The sequence below is a fragment of the Aspergillus affinis genome (assembly GCF_023601865.1).
Source record: "Aspergillus affinis strain CMG 70 chromosome Unknown NODE_28_length_305421_cov_87_880826, whole genome shotgun sequence".
Classification (NCBI taxonomy): Eukaryota; Fungi; Ascomycota; class Eurotiomycetes; order Eurotiales; family Aspergillaceae; genus Aspergillus; species Aspergillus affinis.
In genome coordinates this window covers 257,359-275,262 of record NW_026515809.1, presented here as the reverse complement: position 1 = coordinate 275,262, position 17,904 = coordinate 257,359, and the positions used below count along the sequence as shown (strand labels likewise).

Below are 17,904 nucleotides of genomic sequence, written 5' to 3'. Positions count from 1 at the left end.
CTTTATACCAGTCTAATTGAGAGCTGTGCTGGCCGCTATTGCAGCTACTGTTTTGAGTACATAATGCTGATTAAACTGCCACGGACACTCATCACAAAGCGATACGTCATGTAGTAGAAAACGCCATTAGATACGGCGACACCATGAAGACCAATAAAAAAGCGCCCGTGAGACCCCAATCAGTGCTAGTTGGTTTGTATCATTTGCGAAACGATAGTCCGATCGAGCAAAAAAGGCTTAGCAGGCCTACTTACACATGCACGCATATTCTGGGCATAAAAGTGTATACTTCGAAAAGAGAGGTAGAATATAAGTAAAAAGACAGTAGGAACTGATAGAAAGCAACAGTAGAGTAAAAAAAAAAAACAAAACAAAACGTAGGGTTAGATGGCAGAATATCTGAGGGTAGTAGGATAAAAAGAGCTCATAAGAAGTCAGAAAGTGAACAGCTTTTACTACAAAATGTTGAATATATCCAGTACTACAAGGACTGAACCATCAGTCAGCTGGCTTTTTGGTCTAGTTAGAAGTCCGAACGATAATCAACATCATACTCATATCAATACCTAGATTCTCTACACAAAAGTTATGGTGTATAGATAATGAATCAATTCATTACTCCATAATCGAAGCCCAAACAAAATAAATACATGCCATAAGAAACCCATGTTCATCTTCATATCCATATTCATAAACCATCCCTTTCAAAAATATGTCAAGTAATAAGGTTAAGGTATATTATCAACACTCGTCCATTCACAATAGTCTCTCAACGTGAGAGCAATTTTACAACTTCGAAGCCTGCCCCGCGGTCGAAATCTCATTATACAGCAAACTGGTCAAGAAATCGGCATACTCCTCGCCCGTGACCTGGCCGGCAAAGTACCGCCCGGCGAGCTGGAACTTGTTGCCCTTGGGTCCCTTGTTGGCCAGCTCGTCGACCTGCTCCTTCAGCAGGCGCAGGGCGTAGGCCTTGTCGACTTTCTTGCCGTCGTTGGTCGAGATGCCGTGGTGAGTCCATTGCCAGAGTTGAGAGCGAGAGACTTCTGCGGTGGCGGCGTCCTCCTGTTTATTTGTTAGTATTGGCTCTTTTCCTTTTTTTTTTTTTCCCTTGGGTGGAGAAGTGGTGATGAGGAATGAGGAAAGGGCAAGCAAACATACCATGAGGAAGTTAATCGGGATACAGCCGACTCCACGCAGCCAGCCCTCCATGTATGACAGACCGATGTTCAGATTCTTCCGGATGCCGTCCTCAGTGATCTTACCGGGGACGTTCGTGTTCAGGAGATCGTTAGCGGTGATGTGGACGTCCTCGCGGCGTCGGAACAGCTGGTTGGGAGTAGGCATGTGCTGGTTGAACACGTCGGACGCGATGGCTGCCAGAGCCGGGTGTGCCACCCAGGTGCCGTCGTGGCCAGCCCGCACCTCGCGCAGCTTGTCAGCGCGCACGCTCTCCATGGCCTTGTCGTTGGCGGCCTGGTCGGTCTTGATGGGGATTTGAGCGGCCATACCACCCTGTTTGTTTCAGTTAGCGTCTGGTCCGGGCATAGGGAAAGAGGGAAAGGGAGGGGACATACCATGGCATGAACGCCTCTCCGATGGCACGTCTTGATCAATAGCTTGACATAGGCATCCATGAACGGCACCGTCATAGTAACGTCCGAGCGATCGGGTAGGACAAAGTTGGGGTGCTTTCGGAACTTCTTGATAAACGAGAAGATGTAATCCCACCGACCACAGTTCAACCCGGAGCTGTGATCCCGCAACTCGTAGATGATCTCGTCCATCTCAAACGCCGCCGTAATAGTCTCGATCAAAACGGTACCACGGATAGTGCCGCGTGGAATTCCAATGTAGTCCTGGGAGAGGTTGAAGACGTCGTTCCACAGGCGCGCCTCCAGATGCGACTCCATCTTGGGCAGGTAGAAGTAAGGCCCAAACCCGCGGGCCACCAGCTCCTTGGCGTTGTGGAAGAAGTAGAGACCGAAGTCAAACAGGCCGCCGGAGATAGGCTCGCCGTCAACGGTGAAGTGCTTCTCGTCGAGGTGCCAGCCTCGAGCGCGTGCAATCAGCGTCGGCAGCACCCGGTCCGTTCGCAGCTTGTACTCCTTGCCGCCCTGCTTGAAGTCGACTTGTCGTCGGATGGCGTCGTACAGGTTCACCTGACCACCGATCATGTTCTCCCAGGTCGGGGCACTCGAATCTATGCGGGGTTAGTTCGACTTTTTTTTAAGGCCATTACTTGGTGACGGTCAACGTACCCTCAAAGTCAGCCATGTAGGTCCACACGTCCGAGTTCAACGCGTTCACCACCATCTTCCGATCCGTGGGACCAGTGATCTCGACACGTCGGTCTACCAGACCCGGGGCCGGGGGCGCACCCTTCCAGGCATCGTTCTCGCGGATGTGCTTCGTCTCGGGCAGGAAGTCGAGCAGGTTGCCCTTGTCGATCTCGGCTTGACGGTCAATGCGGCGCTGCAGGAGGGCTTTCCGGGTGGGGTTGAAGGTGCGGTGCAGGATAGCCAGGAAGGCCGAGGCCTCCTTGGTCAGGATCTTGCGGGCCTCGTTGGGGATGGCACCGAGGATGGCGACATCCTTGAGCTGAGCGTCGATTTGGCTCATGGTGGGAGGATGTTCTTATCTTATCGTTATCTTATCCTGGAGGTTATCGGGAGTATAGGATAGTGTAGTACTAGTTCGATTGATGTAGGGGAGGTTGAGGCAAAACCACAACAAGGTCAGAGAGTGAAATGAGGAGGAAGAAGGAAAAGAAGAAGGTATCAACCAGTATTGCAAGCCCTCGGCAGTAGATATAAGTAGGTTTGGGAGCAACGACGAATACGTCAGAAGGAGGGCGACAACCGCGGCCCATGGGAACTTTGTTCCCTCCCGATAGGCGGTATTCAATTTACCGTGTATCATTACCAGCTGGGCAGCATTCGGCAGCCTCGGGCCAATCACACCCCCCAATTGGACTACGATCCCGGCGTGGAGGAACGGAACTTGCCTCATTGGGAGCACCCGTGACTTTGCCGCGGGAAACCCGTACGCAAGACGGTAAGATTACCCTATCGGCCGATTACTCGACCGGAATGACTGCAGGAATGCTCCCTTCCTCCGGCATGCGGCGCCCACCGAGTGATTGATAAGAGTGACTATACGGAATCGAGTAACAGGAATGTACAGAATGAAGAGGGGCATCTATCTCTATGTGCTTAACTGCTCATGTCCCGCACCCGGTGAACATCTCTGATCTCCCGCAGTCAACCGAGGACACGCCAGCCCCAGAGTCCCGGACTGACCCAAAGCTCCCCACACCCGAGAGCTGCTCGCATTGCCGCGGTTCGACGTCATGCATGCCTCAGGTGTCGTCTGCGGCGTCGCGGGCAATGAGTATATCCTGCTCTATCTGCACTTGCCAGCACCCTCCATTCTATCTGCAACCGGTGTAAGGATGAGTACCGGATATACAAACAGCCCGTCCCTCCTGTCTGGCACGGATGTCTCCTCACCCAACAATGACGAACAACCACCAAACATGTGAAAGCCTCAGGCTCGCATGTGATCAACTCTTACCCGCTGCTCGGGAGGCAACGGAGGCGTCGTGCAGCGACATCCCCGGTCGGTCCTCGTCCTCCAAGTCTCTGCGCATGTGGCTTCCGGTTCTAGACCGTTTCGATGTACCGTCTCACCTCCCTGTAGATCATTTGTCAGTCATCGGCCAAATCTCTTCTCTCTCCCGCATTATACAGCCCCATATACATACCAATCGGTAACCGCTTCCTCCCACAGTCGCACCTCATGCTCGCGAGTGCCCCCGAAATGATCCACGAACGCATCGCCAAACACCTCCCGGGCGACGCTGTCCGGGCGCATAAAGGCCGTCGTGGCGTCTCGCAGTGACTTGGCCAACCGCACCCCCTGATCGCTGGCTCCTCCCATGTCCTCGCCCTTTGACAGTGGGGCCACCGGGATTGGCAGCTTCTTTTCCACTCCGCGCCACCCCAACGCGACGACAGCCGCCAGAACGAAGTGCGGGTTAGCATCCGCGCCCGGCACACGCACCTCCAGTCGCGTAGCTTTCGGACTAGCGGTCGGGGGCGCAATCAGGCGGACAGAGGCAGCGCGGTGCTCCAGGCCCCAGGAAACGGTCACCGGAGCCCAAAAGTTCTCGACCAGACGTTTGTAGGAGTTGATCGTGGGCGCGAACAGCGGCATAATATCCGGCAACCCCGTCAGCACGCCCGCCAAAAAGTAGCGACCAAGATCAGACAGATGCGCGATGTCGGGATACGGAGGCGAGGGATCGGGGGTGTCGCGGAGGAACGCGTTCTTCCCGTCGCTGCCCACTAAGGAAATGTGCATATGTCCACTATTCCCGGGCAGACCCTCGCGCGGCTTCGCCATGAAGGACGGTGTAATTCCATGCTTCGTACCGATGGATTTGACGACGAACCTAGGTAGCGGGCGGTCAGTATATCTCCGGGCGCATCCAGACCTCTCCCCGCAAACCTACTTGAAGAGTCCCGCTTTATCGGCCATCTCCTTGGCTTCCCCGAATTGTAGTGCCTGTCCCCTCGTCAGCGCGGTCCTCCCCATCTCCCGTATAATCACCCACAGCTTCGAACACCCCCGGTCCACTCTCCGTGTGCCATCCCTCGATCTCGCAATTGAACTGCTCGCAGGCATCATACACTCCATAGTAGTAATCTTGGTTATGAATCGGTCGCGTCAAACTGTATGCGAACATCCCCTCGGTCAGGGACGGTAACGACTCGACGGGGTTGTTTTTCAGGAAGGTCGCGGTGGACGACGCATTTCGCTCGGGGGTCGCGTGTTCTCCGGGAACGCGGAACTGGTAGAACTCGTATTCGGCTGATCCGTCAGGATTAAAACACGCGATAAAAGGGGGTCTAGGGAAAGCGAAGGGCACTCACCTCCAGCCATCGCACGGTAACCCGCCTTCTCCGCCTTGCCGAGCGCCGTCTTCAACAGACCCCGCGGACACGCGCACACCGGTTCCTTAGTGTCCGGATCGTGAAAGCTGACGAGGAAGAAAGGCACGTTGTTCTCCCAGGGGATGCGGCGGAAACTGCTGAGGTCCGGGACGGCGACGATGTCGCGGTATCCGTTCTCTTTATTGCTGATCGAGAGCTCCTTGAAGTATGTCTGATCGTGCATATCCCAGCCGAATACCACGGAACAGAAACCGAAACCGTCGGCGACGATGGAGAGGAACTTCTTCTTGGAGACTAGTTTACCGCGCAGCTGGCCGTCGACGTCAACGCCGGCCAATTTGACGCGGGTGTCGTTTTGGAGGATGTCGGCGACATTGTCGAGGGTGACGAGGGTGTCGGGGAAGACGGACATGTTGCTGGACAATTAGTGTATGGTTGTGAAAGGTGTAGGTGTAATCACTCACGGCAATGGGTGGCAGTTAAGTAGAATGGAAGGGAGGAAGGGGAGGGGAGGAGATGACGAGGGACAAGGAATGAAGTGGGCCTGAGGCGGCTTATCGGAGGCGGTGATCATGCATCGTCTGGGATTCCTCCTGGGTTACTTGTACCATGCCGCGCTATCTCAGCCACCAGGCAATTAGGCTATTCTTGCCGATAGTAATCATTTGAACTTTTTCCTTTTTATCTCTGAGGATATCAGACGTACTACATTCCAATCGACGCAATCCCTGCCCCATCGGGTGATCAAAGCTTAGCTAATGGGCTCCACAGCCCCGCGTGTGTTGTTCTGTTCTCTTCGCTTCTCGTCGGACTACCTGTCCTCCTCTTCCTCCTTCCTCCTTCAATCAACTTGATACCCCCTCCCAGCTTTCTTTCTCTTCCTCATCCACGTCTTCATTTTCTAACAGTAAGCTCCCAGACCATTCCTCCCTCCCTTACCACCCTCACCATGCCAATCCCATCGGTGACATCATCGCCGTACCCCCGCGATACACCATCCCTCAGAACAAAACCGAGAGAACTAACCAACCTCCTCCAATAGCTCAAAATGTCCGCTCCCCGAGGCCGTCTCCAAGGCAAGAATGCCATCATCACCGGTGCCGCCGGGTGAGTTCCCATCTCAGCCCCGACCCCTCTCAATCCCACCCTCTAACCCCCACCCCCAGAGGCATCGGTCTCGAAACCACGATCCTCTTCGCCCGCGAAGGCGCCTCCGTCCTCATGGCCGACATCTCCGAGCCCGCACTCGAAAAGGCCCTCGCGAAGGTGAAGGAGGTCGTCCCCACAGCCCCCCGCGTTGAGACCATCAAATGCGACGTCTCGAAGGAGACCGACGTCCAGGCCATGATCGACGCCCAGGACAGCTGGGGCGGAGTGGACGTGATCTTCAACAACGCGGGTATCATGCACGCCGACGACGCGGACGCCGTCGACACCCCCGAGAAGATCTGGGATATGACGCAGAACATCAACGTCAAGGGCGTGTGGTTTGGATGCAAGCATGCGGTGCTGAGCATGCGGCGGAACAAGAAGGCGCGAGGCAGTATCATTAACACGGCGAGTGTCGTGGCGTTGGTGGGCAGCGCGACGCCTCAGTTGGCGTACACGGCCAGTAAGGGAGCTGTGTTGGCCCTGACGAGGGAGTTGGCGATCGTGCATGCGCGGGAGGGAATTCGGTTTAATGCGTTGTGTCCGGCGCCGTTGAAGTATGTCCCTCTCCCTCTCTCATTCTGCTCTCTAGGTGGTATGAATTGTTAGGATGGTTGCTAATGGGTGTCTATGTAGCACTCCCCTTCTGCAGGACTGGCTCGGCGATGACCAGCCCAAGCGATTCCGTCGCGAGGTGCACTTCCCGACGGGTCGTTTCGGCGAGGCCATCGAGCAGGCGCACGCGGTTGTCTTCCTGGCCAGCGACGAGAGCAGCTTCGTCAACGGCAGCGACTTCGTGGTCGATGGTGGAATGTCCAAAGTATGTTCCCTCTTCTGTCCCGTTCTCGTGTCCAGTATGTGAATTGACATTTTCTAGGCCTACGTTACTCCCGAGGGACCCGCTACCGCTGCGCCGCAGAACCTGGGCCATTAGATTGGGTTTAATTATTTCATAGTATGTTATACTGGATGCGATGTTAGTCCAAAGAATAGAACACGAATTTCATGATTGAACCAGATCAACGAGGATGAAAAATAAAAGGCTTGGCCCTTGAGAATTTGGAATGACATACGTAGCCTGGCTGAGCAATCTTCTCTAGGCTTGCCTTGCAGCGATGCTGCATACGTAATCCCGTTCGTTTAACTAGTTGTCTGTTCCATTCTGTTGTCTGTCAATCGAATGTTTCGATTAGCATCACCTAGCATCAAACGGCCACAACCTATCCGCTTTTTCAACCGTCATACCCTCACCACGAGCCTCTGATTCCGAGCCGTCCGAATCCACTCGTCATATGCCGCGCGACGAGCCTCCCTTGACGCCTGCCATGCCTCAGTAGAAACCCATCCATCCGAGTTGGTATTTAGAGAATTCCGAAGCCACAGCTTAAACCATTACACCGTCTCAAAGTCTTCGTAATTTCCCACATGCTTCTCATGTTCCTCTTCGGTGGGGTTATAGGGACATGAGCCCTGCAGACCTAGTTCCTCCCATTGAGCCGACAGCTCTACTAGCTCCTGGGTCATCGCAGTGGCACTATCCCTTCATGTCGTGTGGCAGTAATGGAAGAGTCGGAACAGTGTCGGATCTTAGAGACGGGCGGGGCGGAGTTTAGGGACAAGGCCTGTCATGCATACGTCGTAGGTTTGGTAGCAGATTGACGCGTCTTTCCGCTCTCTGTTTCTTTCCTTGATCTTCTGTTCAAGGAACTGGTGGTGCTCGTCTTGCGTGTGCTCGAATGCGTGCTCATCCGGTTCCTCGGCGGCGCGGCAAAGTCAGGAGTCTCGTTGGCGTAGATGAACACGGGCTCAATGCTCGTTGAGCCAATCAATCAGGCCGGTAATAACTGTTGGGTCCTCGGCTGAGACGTAGATATTCCGTTTGTGAAAATCAGGGCGAAGTAGGACTGGTGTTGCGGCATCTTGGATGCGCTTGTCCTGTATAAGTCTCTGCATTACCTTATGACTGATCTGTAAAAGGCGTATATGATCTTGAATGGATCCCTGATGAGGGAGCTCGCGATTAACCGCATCTGGTTTCGGTAATCGCGAGGAGCCGGTCTCGATCAACCCTTGGCAATAACTAGCCAGACTATCCCCTGGATTTGCGCCTATTGTTAGCAGGGAGAAGCCGACGATATGTCAAGCCTTTCGGGGAACTAACAAGGACCACGATTAGCACTTGGGCCGCCATACAATTCCAACTCCCCGGGATTCCGATTCCAAAGACCGGACTACAATTCGAACCCACACAGAAGCCCTCTCCGAGTGGAGTCGTCCTGTACGAGTCTAAAGGCCCCGGCCCATCAGCATTTGAAAAATAGGTACTGCCATAGGCCGGGAAATCCAAGGCGGCTATCTTCTGCAACGCCAGTGAAAGCGCCTTCGTGCACAACATATGTTGCTCTGAGTTCATGTTCGGCCAAGCTTCGTGCAATTGAACACCCGAAACATGTTCCTGGATGATGTATTCCGCGCCGATCGCATTGGAGGGGTCATCGCTCCAGTCTAGGACCTTGGGGATTGGAAGTGTGGTTTTGGAGCGTACTATATGAGGAAACATTCAGTGGTGAGCTTGGGGATTGCGTTATCAAGAAGGCAGATAGATAGGGATGCAGATGCAGATTCATCCTACGGTATGTCATGGCCGCGACTTCCGAGTTCGTCTTTAGCTTTGGCGGGCCAGCGATACCTGTCGGTAGTCTTGCCACGACAAGAGAGCCCGAGTCCATTGTGGGAATGAAGACTCGGTTGAATCCGCCTTCCTTCATTTCGTAATTAACAATCTTGTTTGCTCCGGGACAAAGACGGATGGCTCTGTCTCACAAAGCGCCGAGAAATCGAACACAATGTGTCGAGAATTCTTTCGAGCTCGTCCCTGTTCAGCCATCTTCCACTGGTGTATACATAAGGATAATGTTAGCGATGTACGGAGCTACAGGTCAGAGTTATATACTGCTGACGCGAACCCGCTCTGTGGGTCAAGCTACTGGGTAAGGGATACGATGACGTTATACCGGGTTTGTTTCCCCGGTCTGACAGTTTTCGCCAGGAGCGATAAGGAGCCCGATGCTGCTAAACTATTTTGGAACGATCTCATAGCCGCCGCCAGGATCGCAGCATAGTCTTAGCTAGCAGATCGTTGATCCTTGTTTGTTGTCATCCCATGTCTTCTTCCAGCCGCCCTGGGCCGGTTCGGCAATACGTTTTGCCGAATTGCCCTCCCCGACCGCCTTGATTTCTACATCAGTTTCCAGCCGTGTGGACAATCTCAAATTTCAATTGGAGATACATCTAGATCCAGTGATGTGTTAATAGTATTCTTGTTGATTAAACTACATCACATCAAAACAGCCACTAGGCCACCCACCCCACAAAATAATGCTTCCCACTATGGAACCAGCGCAATAGAAAACATGACGACCCTCACTGTTCTCATGGATCAGAGCAGTTGACTTCTTTGAAGCGCAGCGTAACCGTACTTCCGCTGTAATCATTTTGGAAATAATTATTATTCCTGTTGACCTGCAGTCCATTACGTCCACTCGCCTGGCCCACCAGACTCAGCGTAAGATAGCAGTAGTAACTGTCACGCGGACAATCATCCGTGAACACCTGGAACTGGACATAGTTCCGGTAGGAAGCTCCCGCGGCATAAATACTGCCCAGGGTGTTGCAGGCGGCAAAGTCTCCATTCTGGGAGTAGTGGTTGCCACGGAAGTCCCAGAGATAGAACTTTCCACCCTCCCGGATCTCTTGGTCATTCGAGTTCTGGCGCTCGCAGTCTCTCATTGATTTGCAGAGTTGGAAGGCCTGGACGTTCGAACGGCGTCCGAAGACGTAGTAATTCCACGGGGACGAATCTCCGCCCAGCCACAGGTCGTCGTCTTGCAGTCGGTAGCATTTTCCGTAGTGGATACTGGTGCCCTTGCTGTTTGAAGCGTAGTCATCATCGTCTTCTTCGAAGCTGCTATATCTGACTCGGTCGACGTCGTGGGCAAGATTGCCCTCATGAGGCGCTTGGTGGACGAGGGCAGCATCATCGAACATCTCGTTGATGCCAGTTTGATCAGGTGGAACATGGTAAGCGTTGGCTATGCAGATGGCCAAGGCGGCTACCCAGAGGTGGTAAGAGGATAACAACTGCATGTTGGTTGATAGTAGTAGGGATGGGTAATGATGAGACTAGTGAGTGTTGTCCATATGCGACCACCCCGCGGTTAGAGTACGATGTGCCGCTGTTTAAATAGCATAACCTGTCTCCTATGGGCGCTGCGGTGATTAAAGAGTATCAGCGTCATAGTGAAACAACGATAGCTCTCTGTAGTCAAAAACGTCCCGAGCAGCCTTCACTTTGGGCAGTCTATGATGACACTACCGGCCTACGTTTCCATCTATATCAGGGTTACCTTTTTGTACAATGATCATGATGAAACAATCAAAAGGATAATCCATGGTTAAAAACACCCACCCCGATATATGACGGGAGGTTGAACCAAGGTCCGCGTATGCGCCGGTGCATTCCAATGCAATCCCATTGTACTTGCTAAATCCGGAGACCAGATGACCATCAAGTTTGATATTCGCAGCCCAAATTCTCCGCAAATCATTTTAACTTTTATGGAGCATCTAGATGTAGCCATTGACAGGCTCCACACCAGAATTCTCATGGTCCAAGAGGGGTCATAGATCGTGGACAGTATCATCTCAGCTCGATTGTTTGGTTCTACCTCTGCAGAAAAATGACTATCTATAGCAATAATGCTACGCAGTCTTTTCCTACTATTCACCTTGTATCTAGTAATTTGCCTTTAGAGGCTGGCAGTGATGCTGCATCCAGAAACAGCCTTGCCCAAGGGCGAAGTGCTACCCCCCACTAGTTTAATGTCTAGTGTTATTCCACCATAAAGGCAAATACCTATAACCTATAACTTCCAATGCCTATTTTAGTAATATAATTACTACAAAACAGACGGAGGGAAACTATTCTACTGAATAACTATGATTAAATAATAGAAACCATAGAAGTACTGGAGTTCTAAAGTATGGCTTATAAACATTCAAATTCAGTTCGTTTTGAGTCTCAAAAATTCATTATTCCGATGCCCCAACACCCCCGAAGCCGGGAACCACTAAACAACAATCAAATGCGTCATCATCCTACTGTAGGGATAAACCCTAAGAATGTGTTAATAGTTTCTATAGTGGCTATTCGCTAGTAAGCTTCTGCGATACCTGTATTCTTGGGTCTTTACAGAACTGCGTGCTTTCTGCTGGCGTCAGAGACAATTATCATGTTGCTTTCATGGCCTTGGGCGGGCTTTGTGGTGCTCATAGGTTGACTTTTGTACTTAAATGAAGTAAGAAACCCCTTAGAATACTCTATATAGTGCTGCTATTGTAGCTTTTAGGGCCCCAAGACGAGTAATCACATGTAGATGAAGGAATTAATAAAGTTTTAGTAGTAAGAACAAATAAAATGAAGAGAAAGGTCCTGATAAAGTATGTACTGAATTCTGCATCGAAGATCTATAGATGGAGTTACCTCAATGATTCCTTTCTAGCGGTCTTGGATAATAATGCAATGTTTTATCAAGGTACTCATCTACTGTGCCGTTAGGCGAGGTGCCCAGGCCCTGTCAAGTGTATATAAGCCCGGAATATGATAATCAAATAGCACCGTAACCACAGCACTGAGACACAAATCCATCCATTTATATTACAAGATACAAATCATCTATACAATCTGCTCTGTCCAGCTATATACATAATTACCAGCCTACACATTAAAATCTTCCACCCACCGGGAAATCCCTCGAACTGAATCCAACAAACACCTCATGTTCTCCCTCAGGCATGACCCAATTCTGATGTCTTGCGCTCCAGTAGCTCAGATCCTTGCGGGTGAGGGTTAACTCGATAGGACGGACTTCGCCGGGCTGGAGCTCGATCTTGGTGAAGTTGCGGAGGACGCGGTCGGGGAAATCAATTCGTTCGTGTTGGCGTTCCATTTTGATTTCGTCACGTTGTTGGGCGGGTTCTTGATTAGGATCCTGAGAAGAGGGCTCCTCCTCAACAGGGACAAGGTCGCCCTCTTCAGTGACGTCATCCGGATAGCCGACGTAGACTTGGATGACGGTTTGGCCGGGACGCGATCCTGTATTTTTCACCTGGACTTGGACCTGGGCGATTTCGTCGTAGAGGGACGGATTGCCGCCGAGACCCCCACTGGCCGGAGACGGAGGGTAAGGGAGGCCGTAACCCTCTGGGTAGTGCGTGTAGTTCTTGGGAAGGGTGCCGTCCAGGTCGCGGAGATAGGGATAGATGAATCGTGGAAGCTGCACAACGTTGTCAGGGAAGTAGAAGCTCTCGTTAGACGGGATGGTCGTGTTGTATTCGGGCGGGGGCAGTAGGGCGACGGAGGAGGCCGATGGCAAAGACGACTTAGACCGCAGAACCTTGATGTTCAGGTCAGACATCTCGAAGCTCGTGTACGACAGACCGAAACCGAATTCGAATCGCGGCGTGATATTGTAACGGTCGAAATGCCGATGGTCGATGTAGAGTGAGTCCGAAAAGTTCACCTGCGGCACGACGCCATTCGTCTCGTACAGCACCTGCGCGCCGGGGCCGTAATCCTCCAAGCTCTTGCCGACCGTGTAGGGAAGTCGGCCGCTGGCGTCCAGATCGCCGAACATCACATCGATCAGCGCACTGCCACTCTCCTGCCCGGGCAGGTGGGCAAAGAGCACCGCGTGCACGCCCGGCAGATCAATCCAGGGCTCCACCACTACCGGGCCTACGGCGTGCACGACGACGACCGTGCGGCCGTTGCCATTCCCGCAGTTGTTCGCGACCGTCTGGATAAGGGTGTCGCCGCCCCGTTGCAGGAACAGATTCGGCCGGTCGCCGTGGATCCCGCCGACAGACTTGGAACCCTCGCCGGAATTGGCGTTAGCAAACACCAGACACAGATCCTTGTCGGCCGCATCAGCTGGCATCACGGCGTTGCGCAGGTACGAGGTCGTCTCCACGTGGTGGTCCCAAGCGTCCTCGATAGCCTGCTGGGGAGCCACCAGGTAGGGAAAGTCCACGGTGCCGCTGCCCCAACCCGTGGCCAGGGTCCCCGAGCTGCAGCGCCGGTCTGGACACACGTTGGGTCCCATGGCGGGCCCGGCGTCGTCACCGTAAATTCCCACCTTATACCCGTCGACGGGGTTGCGCGACAGCGGCAAGGTGTTGTCTTTATTTTTCACCAAGACCGTTCCCTCGGCGCCGATCTTGCGAATGAGAATCATGTGCGCGTCGTCACCCTGGCCCTGGACATCCACGTAGCGATTCACGTGATCGTAATCCCGCGCGTTGCCCTGCGTGAGCCAGCCCACCTCGTCGTTCGTCCAAGAAGAGAAGTTGGGGCCTCCGTCACCGTCCGGGCGCGGCAGTGGCCATTCGTCCTGGCCCAAATGATACCAAGCGGCCACAATGCGGGTGACCATGTCGTTCAACCGCTCCATCGGAAGCGAAGTGTTTAGCACTGCGCGAGTGAGCTCGCTGCCCCACAGCGACTTGCCATCTTCCCAGTGCAGTCCATCGCCGGGCATGCTCATATCCAAACCACCAAGGGCGCTGTTAATGCCCGAGCGCTGGGCCAGCCAGTCGGACTGCACGAAGCCCTGGAAGCCCAATTCGTCCTTGAGAATGCCGTTCAACAGCTTGCTGTTCTCACAGGAGTGGCTGTTGTTCACCATCTGGTGAGCACACATGACACTAGCCACGTCGGCGCGGATGCTCTCCGCGAAGGGCCACACAAAGACCTCGTGCAGCGCACGATCTCCGATGTTGGATGACAAGGCGGTCGGCATGCCCCATTCGTGGGGCTGACGGAAGTGTTCCTGTTCGTTCATAACGTAGTGTTTGGCCGTCGCCATCACTCCGTTGCTCTGGATGCCACGGATGGTCTCCGCGGCAGCCACACCCTGCAACACGGGATCCGAGCCGAACGACTCCCAGTTCCGTCCACCGGCAGGCATCATACCCAAAGGACCCATGGACGGGCCCAGCAAAACATTGATACCCTTGCCTCGCGCCTCCTGACCCAAAGCAACGCCCCTCTTATGCATCAAGTCACGATTCCACGTAGCTCCCGTGGTCAACCCCGCCGGAAATGCGGAGACGTGATCGGCGAGCCGAATACCCATAGGGCCGTCCTGTAGACAGAGCGAGGGAAATCTGACATTGTTCGCCGCACCTACACAGAATACCATCAGTAAAGAGCCATTGGAAATGCTTGTAAACCTACCCGTATTTCCCACGCAGAGACCCATCATCCAGCCCGTCCCCGTCGTGATATTGACCTTCTCCACCAGAGTCATCCTCTCTACCAGCAACTGAGCTTTGCGGTAATCCTCCGCCCACTCTTCGTAGGCTCCTCCACGCGGCGTGGGAAACCAAGATTCGGCCGGAAGATACGACTAAACACATCACAACAATTAGCATTGCCAAAACCCGACTCTCCGCGAATAGAAAGGTCCTCACGCACATAATCCGGCCTGTCCTTGTCTCCCTTTGACCAAGCAAAGCTCAGGAAACCCCACACCAGCAACGCCAGAGCAATGATGACGCCGACCAGCGTCCGCCACCAAAACTTGGAGTAGTAGACCGCGCGCCAGCCCTGCTGTCGACTTTGTCGCCGACCATGCAGAAACCGCGCCTTCTTCACCGGATGGCCGTACCCGTCCGTGTCTTCGCCATCGCTGAGCTCGTACTGTCGGCTGGCGGAGAGCAATTCCTGCTCCGCCTCGGTGATGGTATCTAGATATGCCTCGACGTCTGTGGAATTGCGCGCGGCGTAGGCAGTCGCATCTTTGCCGGGACGGGAGGAGCGGGTGGAGCGATCGAGGCGACGCAACTTCACGTCGCTGTCCTCGCCGTCGGAAGGGTCGGAGAGGGGAAGCGAGTCGTCATCGTCGGAGTAGCGACCCTCCTCGACGGGGGTGTATTTTTGAGCGGACGAGCCCTGGTTGTTATCCCGGAAGAGGGCGGGAGGCATGGTGTGCGAATTAGACTAGGGAGGGCATGGAGAAGGGAAGGAGAGGAAGGGAGGTGGCAATGCGGGATTGGAGGAGTCCAAAAACGGCGGACGAAAAAGGAGATGTCGTTTATGCCACGGAGCGACCGGGATGATGAACAGGCGAAAGAGCTGAAGTGTCCATCGGGCGAAAAGCGACACACCGAAAGAGTAATGATTGTTGATGCTGGAGTTGAAACGTGCCGGCGGCCAATCAGCGCGGCGGTGGGCGGGCGATTACGCGGACCTGTCGTCTTCGGGTCCTTTTAAGGTGGAGAGACAGATTTGAGGTTGATTGCACCGGGAGGGGAATGGTCGCGATGCGGATGCATGGTGTCGCTGGAGGGTGAAGATGCGAAAGACAGAGAGAGAGACAGAGAGAAGGTAGAAAGATGAAAGAATGGAGGAGGGAAGGATGTGACCTCAGAACCCTAAATGTCGTTGCCTTAGGCCATTGTCACGTCACTGCCTGCCAATCAGCCCCCTACTTGGACCTGCTCTACGCTCTACACAGTCCCTCAGGAACAAACCACGATACGCTGTCTCAAATTCAGCTACAGTGTACTCCATCTCCGCTCTACAGTCCCACGACCTGCTCTTCAATCTCGCGATGTCGCGCCCCCTGTCCTCGGAATGAGCGTCGTCCGCGGAGGAACCAGTCGGTCGCGATGATGATCGCCACCACCCCATATACCGCGGACACGTAGTTCATATCTACGCCGTTAGCTGTGGCTTCTCGAATGATACGGAACATCTTACCTCCGGGTGACACCGGATATACCGACGGAAATGAATAAATCACCAAGCAAAACAGCGTCCACAGGAGGACCACGATATTGCAGACCAAGCCGATCTTGCCAAGCCAAAACGGCCCGTGGTGGATGTGCTCGCGTCCGCGCAGGAGTAGACAGACGATGGGCACTACGTACGAGGCATACAACAGCACGATGCACGCTGTCACCATGCTGTTGAAGGCAGTCGATGATCCCAAGTACAGCAGCCCCAACAGTGCTACGATGGAGCAGCTGGCGCTGTGCGCATTCAACGGCACGTCCAAGGTCGGATGCACATACGACAGGATCTTGGCGGCCGGGAATCCGCGATCGCGCGCAAACGACCAACACAGTCGGGACTGCCAGGTGTGGCAGGCGATTTGGCACCCAATCCCCGTGACAAGAATTAAGGACTCGAGGACGACCGCTCCGGCCTTGTTCTGCAGCGCTTGGTGAAAGAGTGCCAGAATCGGGACGGCCGTGGGGGTGTCTAGGATCTCGTCGAGGTTGCACAGGCTAAAGAACATGGATATGCAGTAGAACCAGGAGGTGACGAAGCCGATCAGCACGGTGCAGAGGATAGCAATGGGAATGCTGCGTTCGGGCCGAGTCACTTCCTCGGCGAGATGCGTGGCCGAGTCGAGACATGCAAACACCCAGTTGGGGTTGATCAAACCCACCAGGAAGGCGATGCCATCGGACGGCCAACCCGTCGAATTGACAAAGTGGGCAAATACAAACTTGGCCGACGCGTGCGTTGGGGCTGTGGCCGGAACCGTGATGAGGATGACCGCGAACGAAATCAGCGAGATATACAAGGTGGTCGTGGCCACCGCTGGGAGTACTTTGCCCACGCAGTTGAACAAGAAGGCGAAGAAATTGATGACTTCGTACGCTACCACCGTATGCCAGGGGTGAAGCTCACTACGGATGCGTCAATTAGATCGCACCGTCGCCTTCCGTTAGAAAACCTACAAGTCTGGATGGGTCAGCTTCCACATCCCCACGCCTGCCGACCCCAAGCTCATTGCCACGCTTGCGCTGGTGAAGATCGCCCCGGCCCACGCGAGCCATCCGGTGAGATACGAGGCAAAAGAGGCGTACTTCTTGGAAGCCAGCTCGCTAGCCCAGAAGTACTGGCCGCCGGAGTTGGGCATGGCCGAGGCCAACTCAGACAACGTGACGCCTACACACGTGGATATGAAGGTGATCCACGGAATGCCGTAGATGGTCAGCACCGTTCCGCCGGAATTGATGCCGGTGATCAGCGACGCGGAGATGCCGAACCAGGAGTTGGCCAAGGAGAAGGCCACGGCGAGTAGCGATAGAACCGAAAAGTTGCGCTGCATATCCTGGGTGTAGCCCATCTCTGCCAGCTTCCTTGCATCGGCGTCCAGATGGGAATCTCCGACATTGTCTTTCGGAGATGCGCGCTCTACCTTCTCTGGCATCATGGTTTAGATAGACCGGTGCTTTGTCTTTGTTAGAAAATGAATATCCGGGGTAGCGGGATGCGAATATAAGAAGGAACATGCGGGGTTGGATGACTTGGATGGCGCAGGTCTGTCCACGGCGCAATCTGTCGAATTCCGATGCAGGACTCGTCGGAGGAGTGAGTTGTTCAACCGCTGAAGTCACCGGCGAGAGTGACGCGGAATCAACGGGTGGCACGGGATGTAACCAGAGATGAGCACGTGGGAATGCAACCATAGGCAGCAGGTCTACGACAAGAGCTATGGATGACAAGAAGAAAATTGATCAATTGAGAACATGCTAACGAAACCTGGAAAGTATCATAATATAGTAACCAGAATAGCAAAAAAAAATAAAAAAGCAATGTTCAAAAGAGGTCCAGTCACTTCCTTGTGTCCATTCCTTTCTTCTCTCTCACTCACTCTCTCTCTCTCTCTCTCTCTCTCTCTCTCTCTCTCTCTCTCTCTCTCTCTCTCTCTTCTCCATC

The 17,904-nt window shown here is 53.8% G+C and overlaps 7 protein-coding genes across 7 annotated transcripts; 1 reads left to right on the top strand and 6 right to left on the bottom strand.

Moving 5' to 3' along the window:
- Positions 1-786: 786 nt before the first annotated feature.
- KD926_005684 (malate synthase) lies at positions 787-2,622 on the bottom strand (the record flags this gene model as incomplete). Its single annotated transcript, XM_053098875.1, has 4 exons — positions 787-1,065; positions 1,162-1,515; positions 1,578-2,203; positions 2,262-2,622. 4 exons carry the CDS (start codon positions 2,620-2,622, stop codon positions 787-789), a joined length of 1,620 nt encoding a protein of 539 aa, XP_052957369.1.
- Positions 2,623-3,665: 1,043 nt separating this feature from the next.
- On the bottom strand, positions 3,666-5,370 carry KD926_005683 (glutamine synthetase family protein; the record flags this gene model as incomplete). Its single annotated transcript, XM_053098874.1, has 5 exons — positions 3,666-3,696; positions 3,767-4,456; positions 4,517-4,569; positions 4,619-4,875; positions 4,938-5,370. 5 exons carry the CDS (start codon positions 5,368-5,370, stop codon positions 3,666-3,668), a joined length of 1,464 nt encoding a protein of 487 aa, XP_052957368.1.
- A 636-nt stretch (positions 5,371-6,006) lies between these two features.
- KD926_005682 (putative short-chain dehydrogenase/reductase family protein) lies at positions 6,007-7,041 on the top strand (the record flags this gene model as incomplete). Its single annotated transcript, XM_053098873.1, has 4 exons — positions 6,007-6,065; positions 6,125-6,664; positions 6,744-6,927; positions 6,985-7,041. 4 exons carry the CDS (start codon positions 6,007-6,009, stop codon positions 7,039-7,041), a joined length of 840 nt encoding a protein of 279 aa, XP_052957367.1.
- An 872-nt stretch (positions 7,042-7,913) lies between these two features.
- KD926_005681 (uncharacterized protein) lies at positions 7,914-8,875 on the bottom strand (the record flags this gene model as incomplete). The annotated part of the gene is made up of 3 exons (XM_053098872.1): positions 7,914-8,215; positions 8,301-8,651; positions 8,740-8,875. The coding sequence occupies 3 exons, from the start codon at positions 8,873-8,875 to the stop codon at positions 7,914-7,916; spliced, it is 789 nt and encodes a 262-aa protein (XP_052957366.1).
- A 664-nt stretch (positions 8,876-9,539) lies between these two features.
- Positions 9,540-10,253, bottom strand: KD926_005680 (uncharacterized protein; the record flags this gene model as incomplete). Its single annotated transcript, XM_053098870.1, has 1 exon — positions 9,540-10,253. The coding sequence occupies one exon, from the start codon at positions 10,251-10,253 to the stop codon at positions 9,540-9,542; it is 714 nt and encodes a 237-aa protein (XP_052957365.1).
- A 1,637-nt stretch (positions 10,254-11,890) lies between these two features.
- KD926_005679 (beta-glucosidase) lies at positions 11,891-15,153 on the bottom strand (the record flags this gene model as incomplete). The annotated part of the gene is made up of 3 exons (XM_053098869.1): positions 11,891-14,352; positions 14,404-14,575; positions 14,644-15,153. The coding sequence occupies 3 exons, from the start codon at positions 15,151-15,153 to the stop codon at positions 11,891-11,893; spliced, it is 3,144 nt and encodes a 1,047-aa protein (XP_052957364.1).
- Positions 15,154-15,748: 595 nt separating this feature from the next.
- Positions 15,749-17,398, bottom strand: KD926_005678 (choline transport protein; the record flags this gene model as incomplete). The annotated part of the gene is made up of 2 exons (XM_053098868.1): positions 15,749-16,868; positions 16,920-17,398. 2 exons carry the CDS (start codon positions 17,396-17,398, stop codon positions 15,749-15,751), a joined length of 1,599 nt encoding a protein of 532 aa, XP_052957363.1.
- Positions 17,399-17,904: the final 506 nt, after the last annotated feature.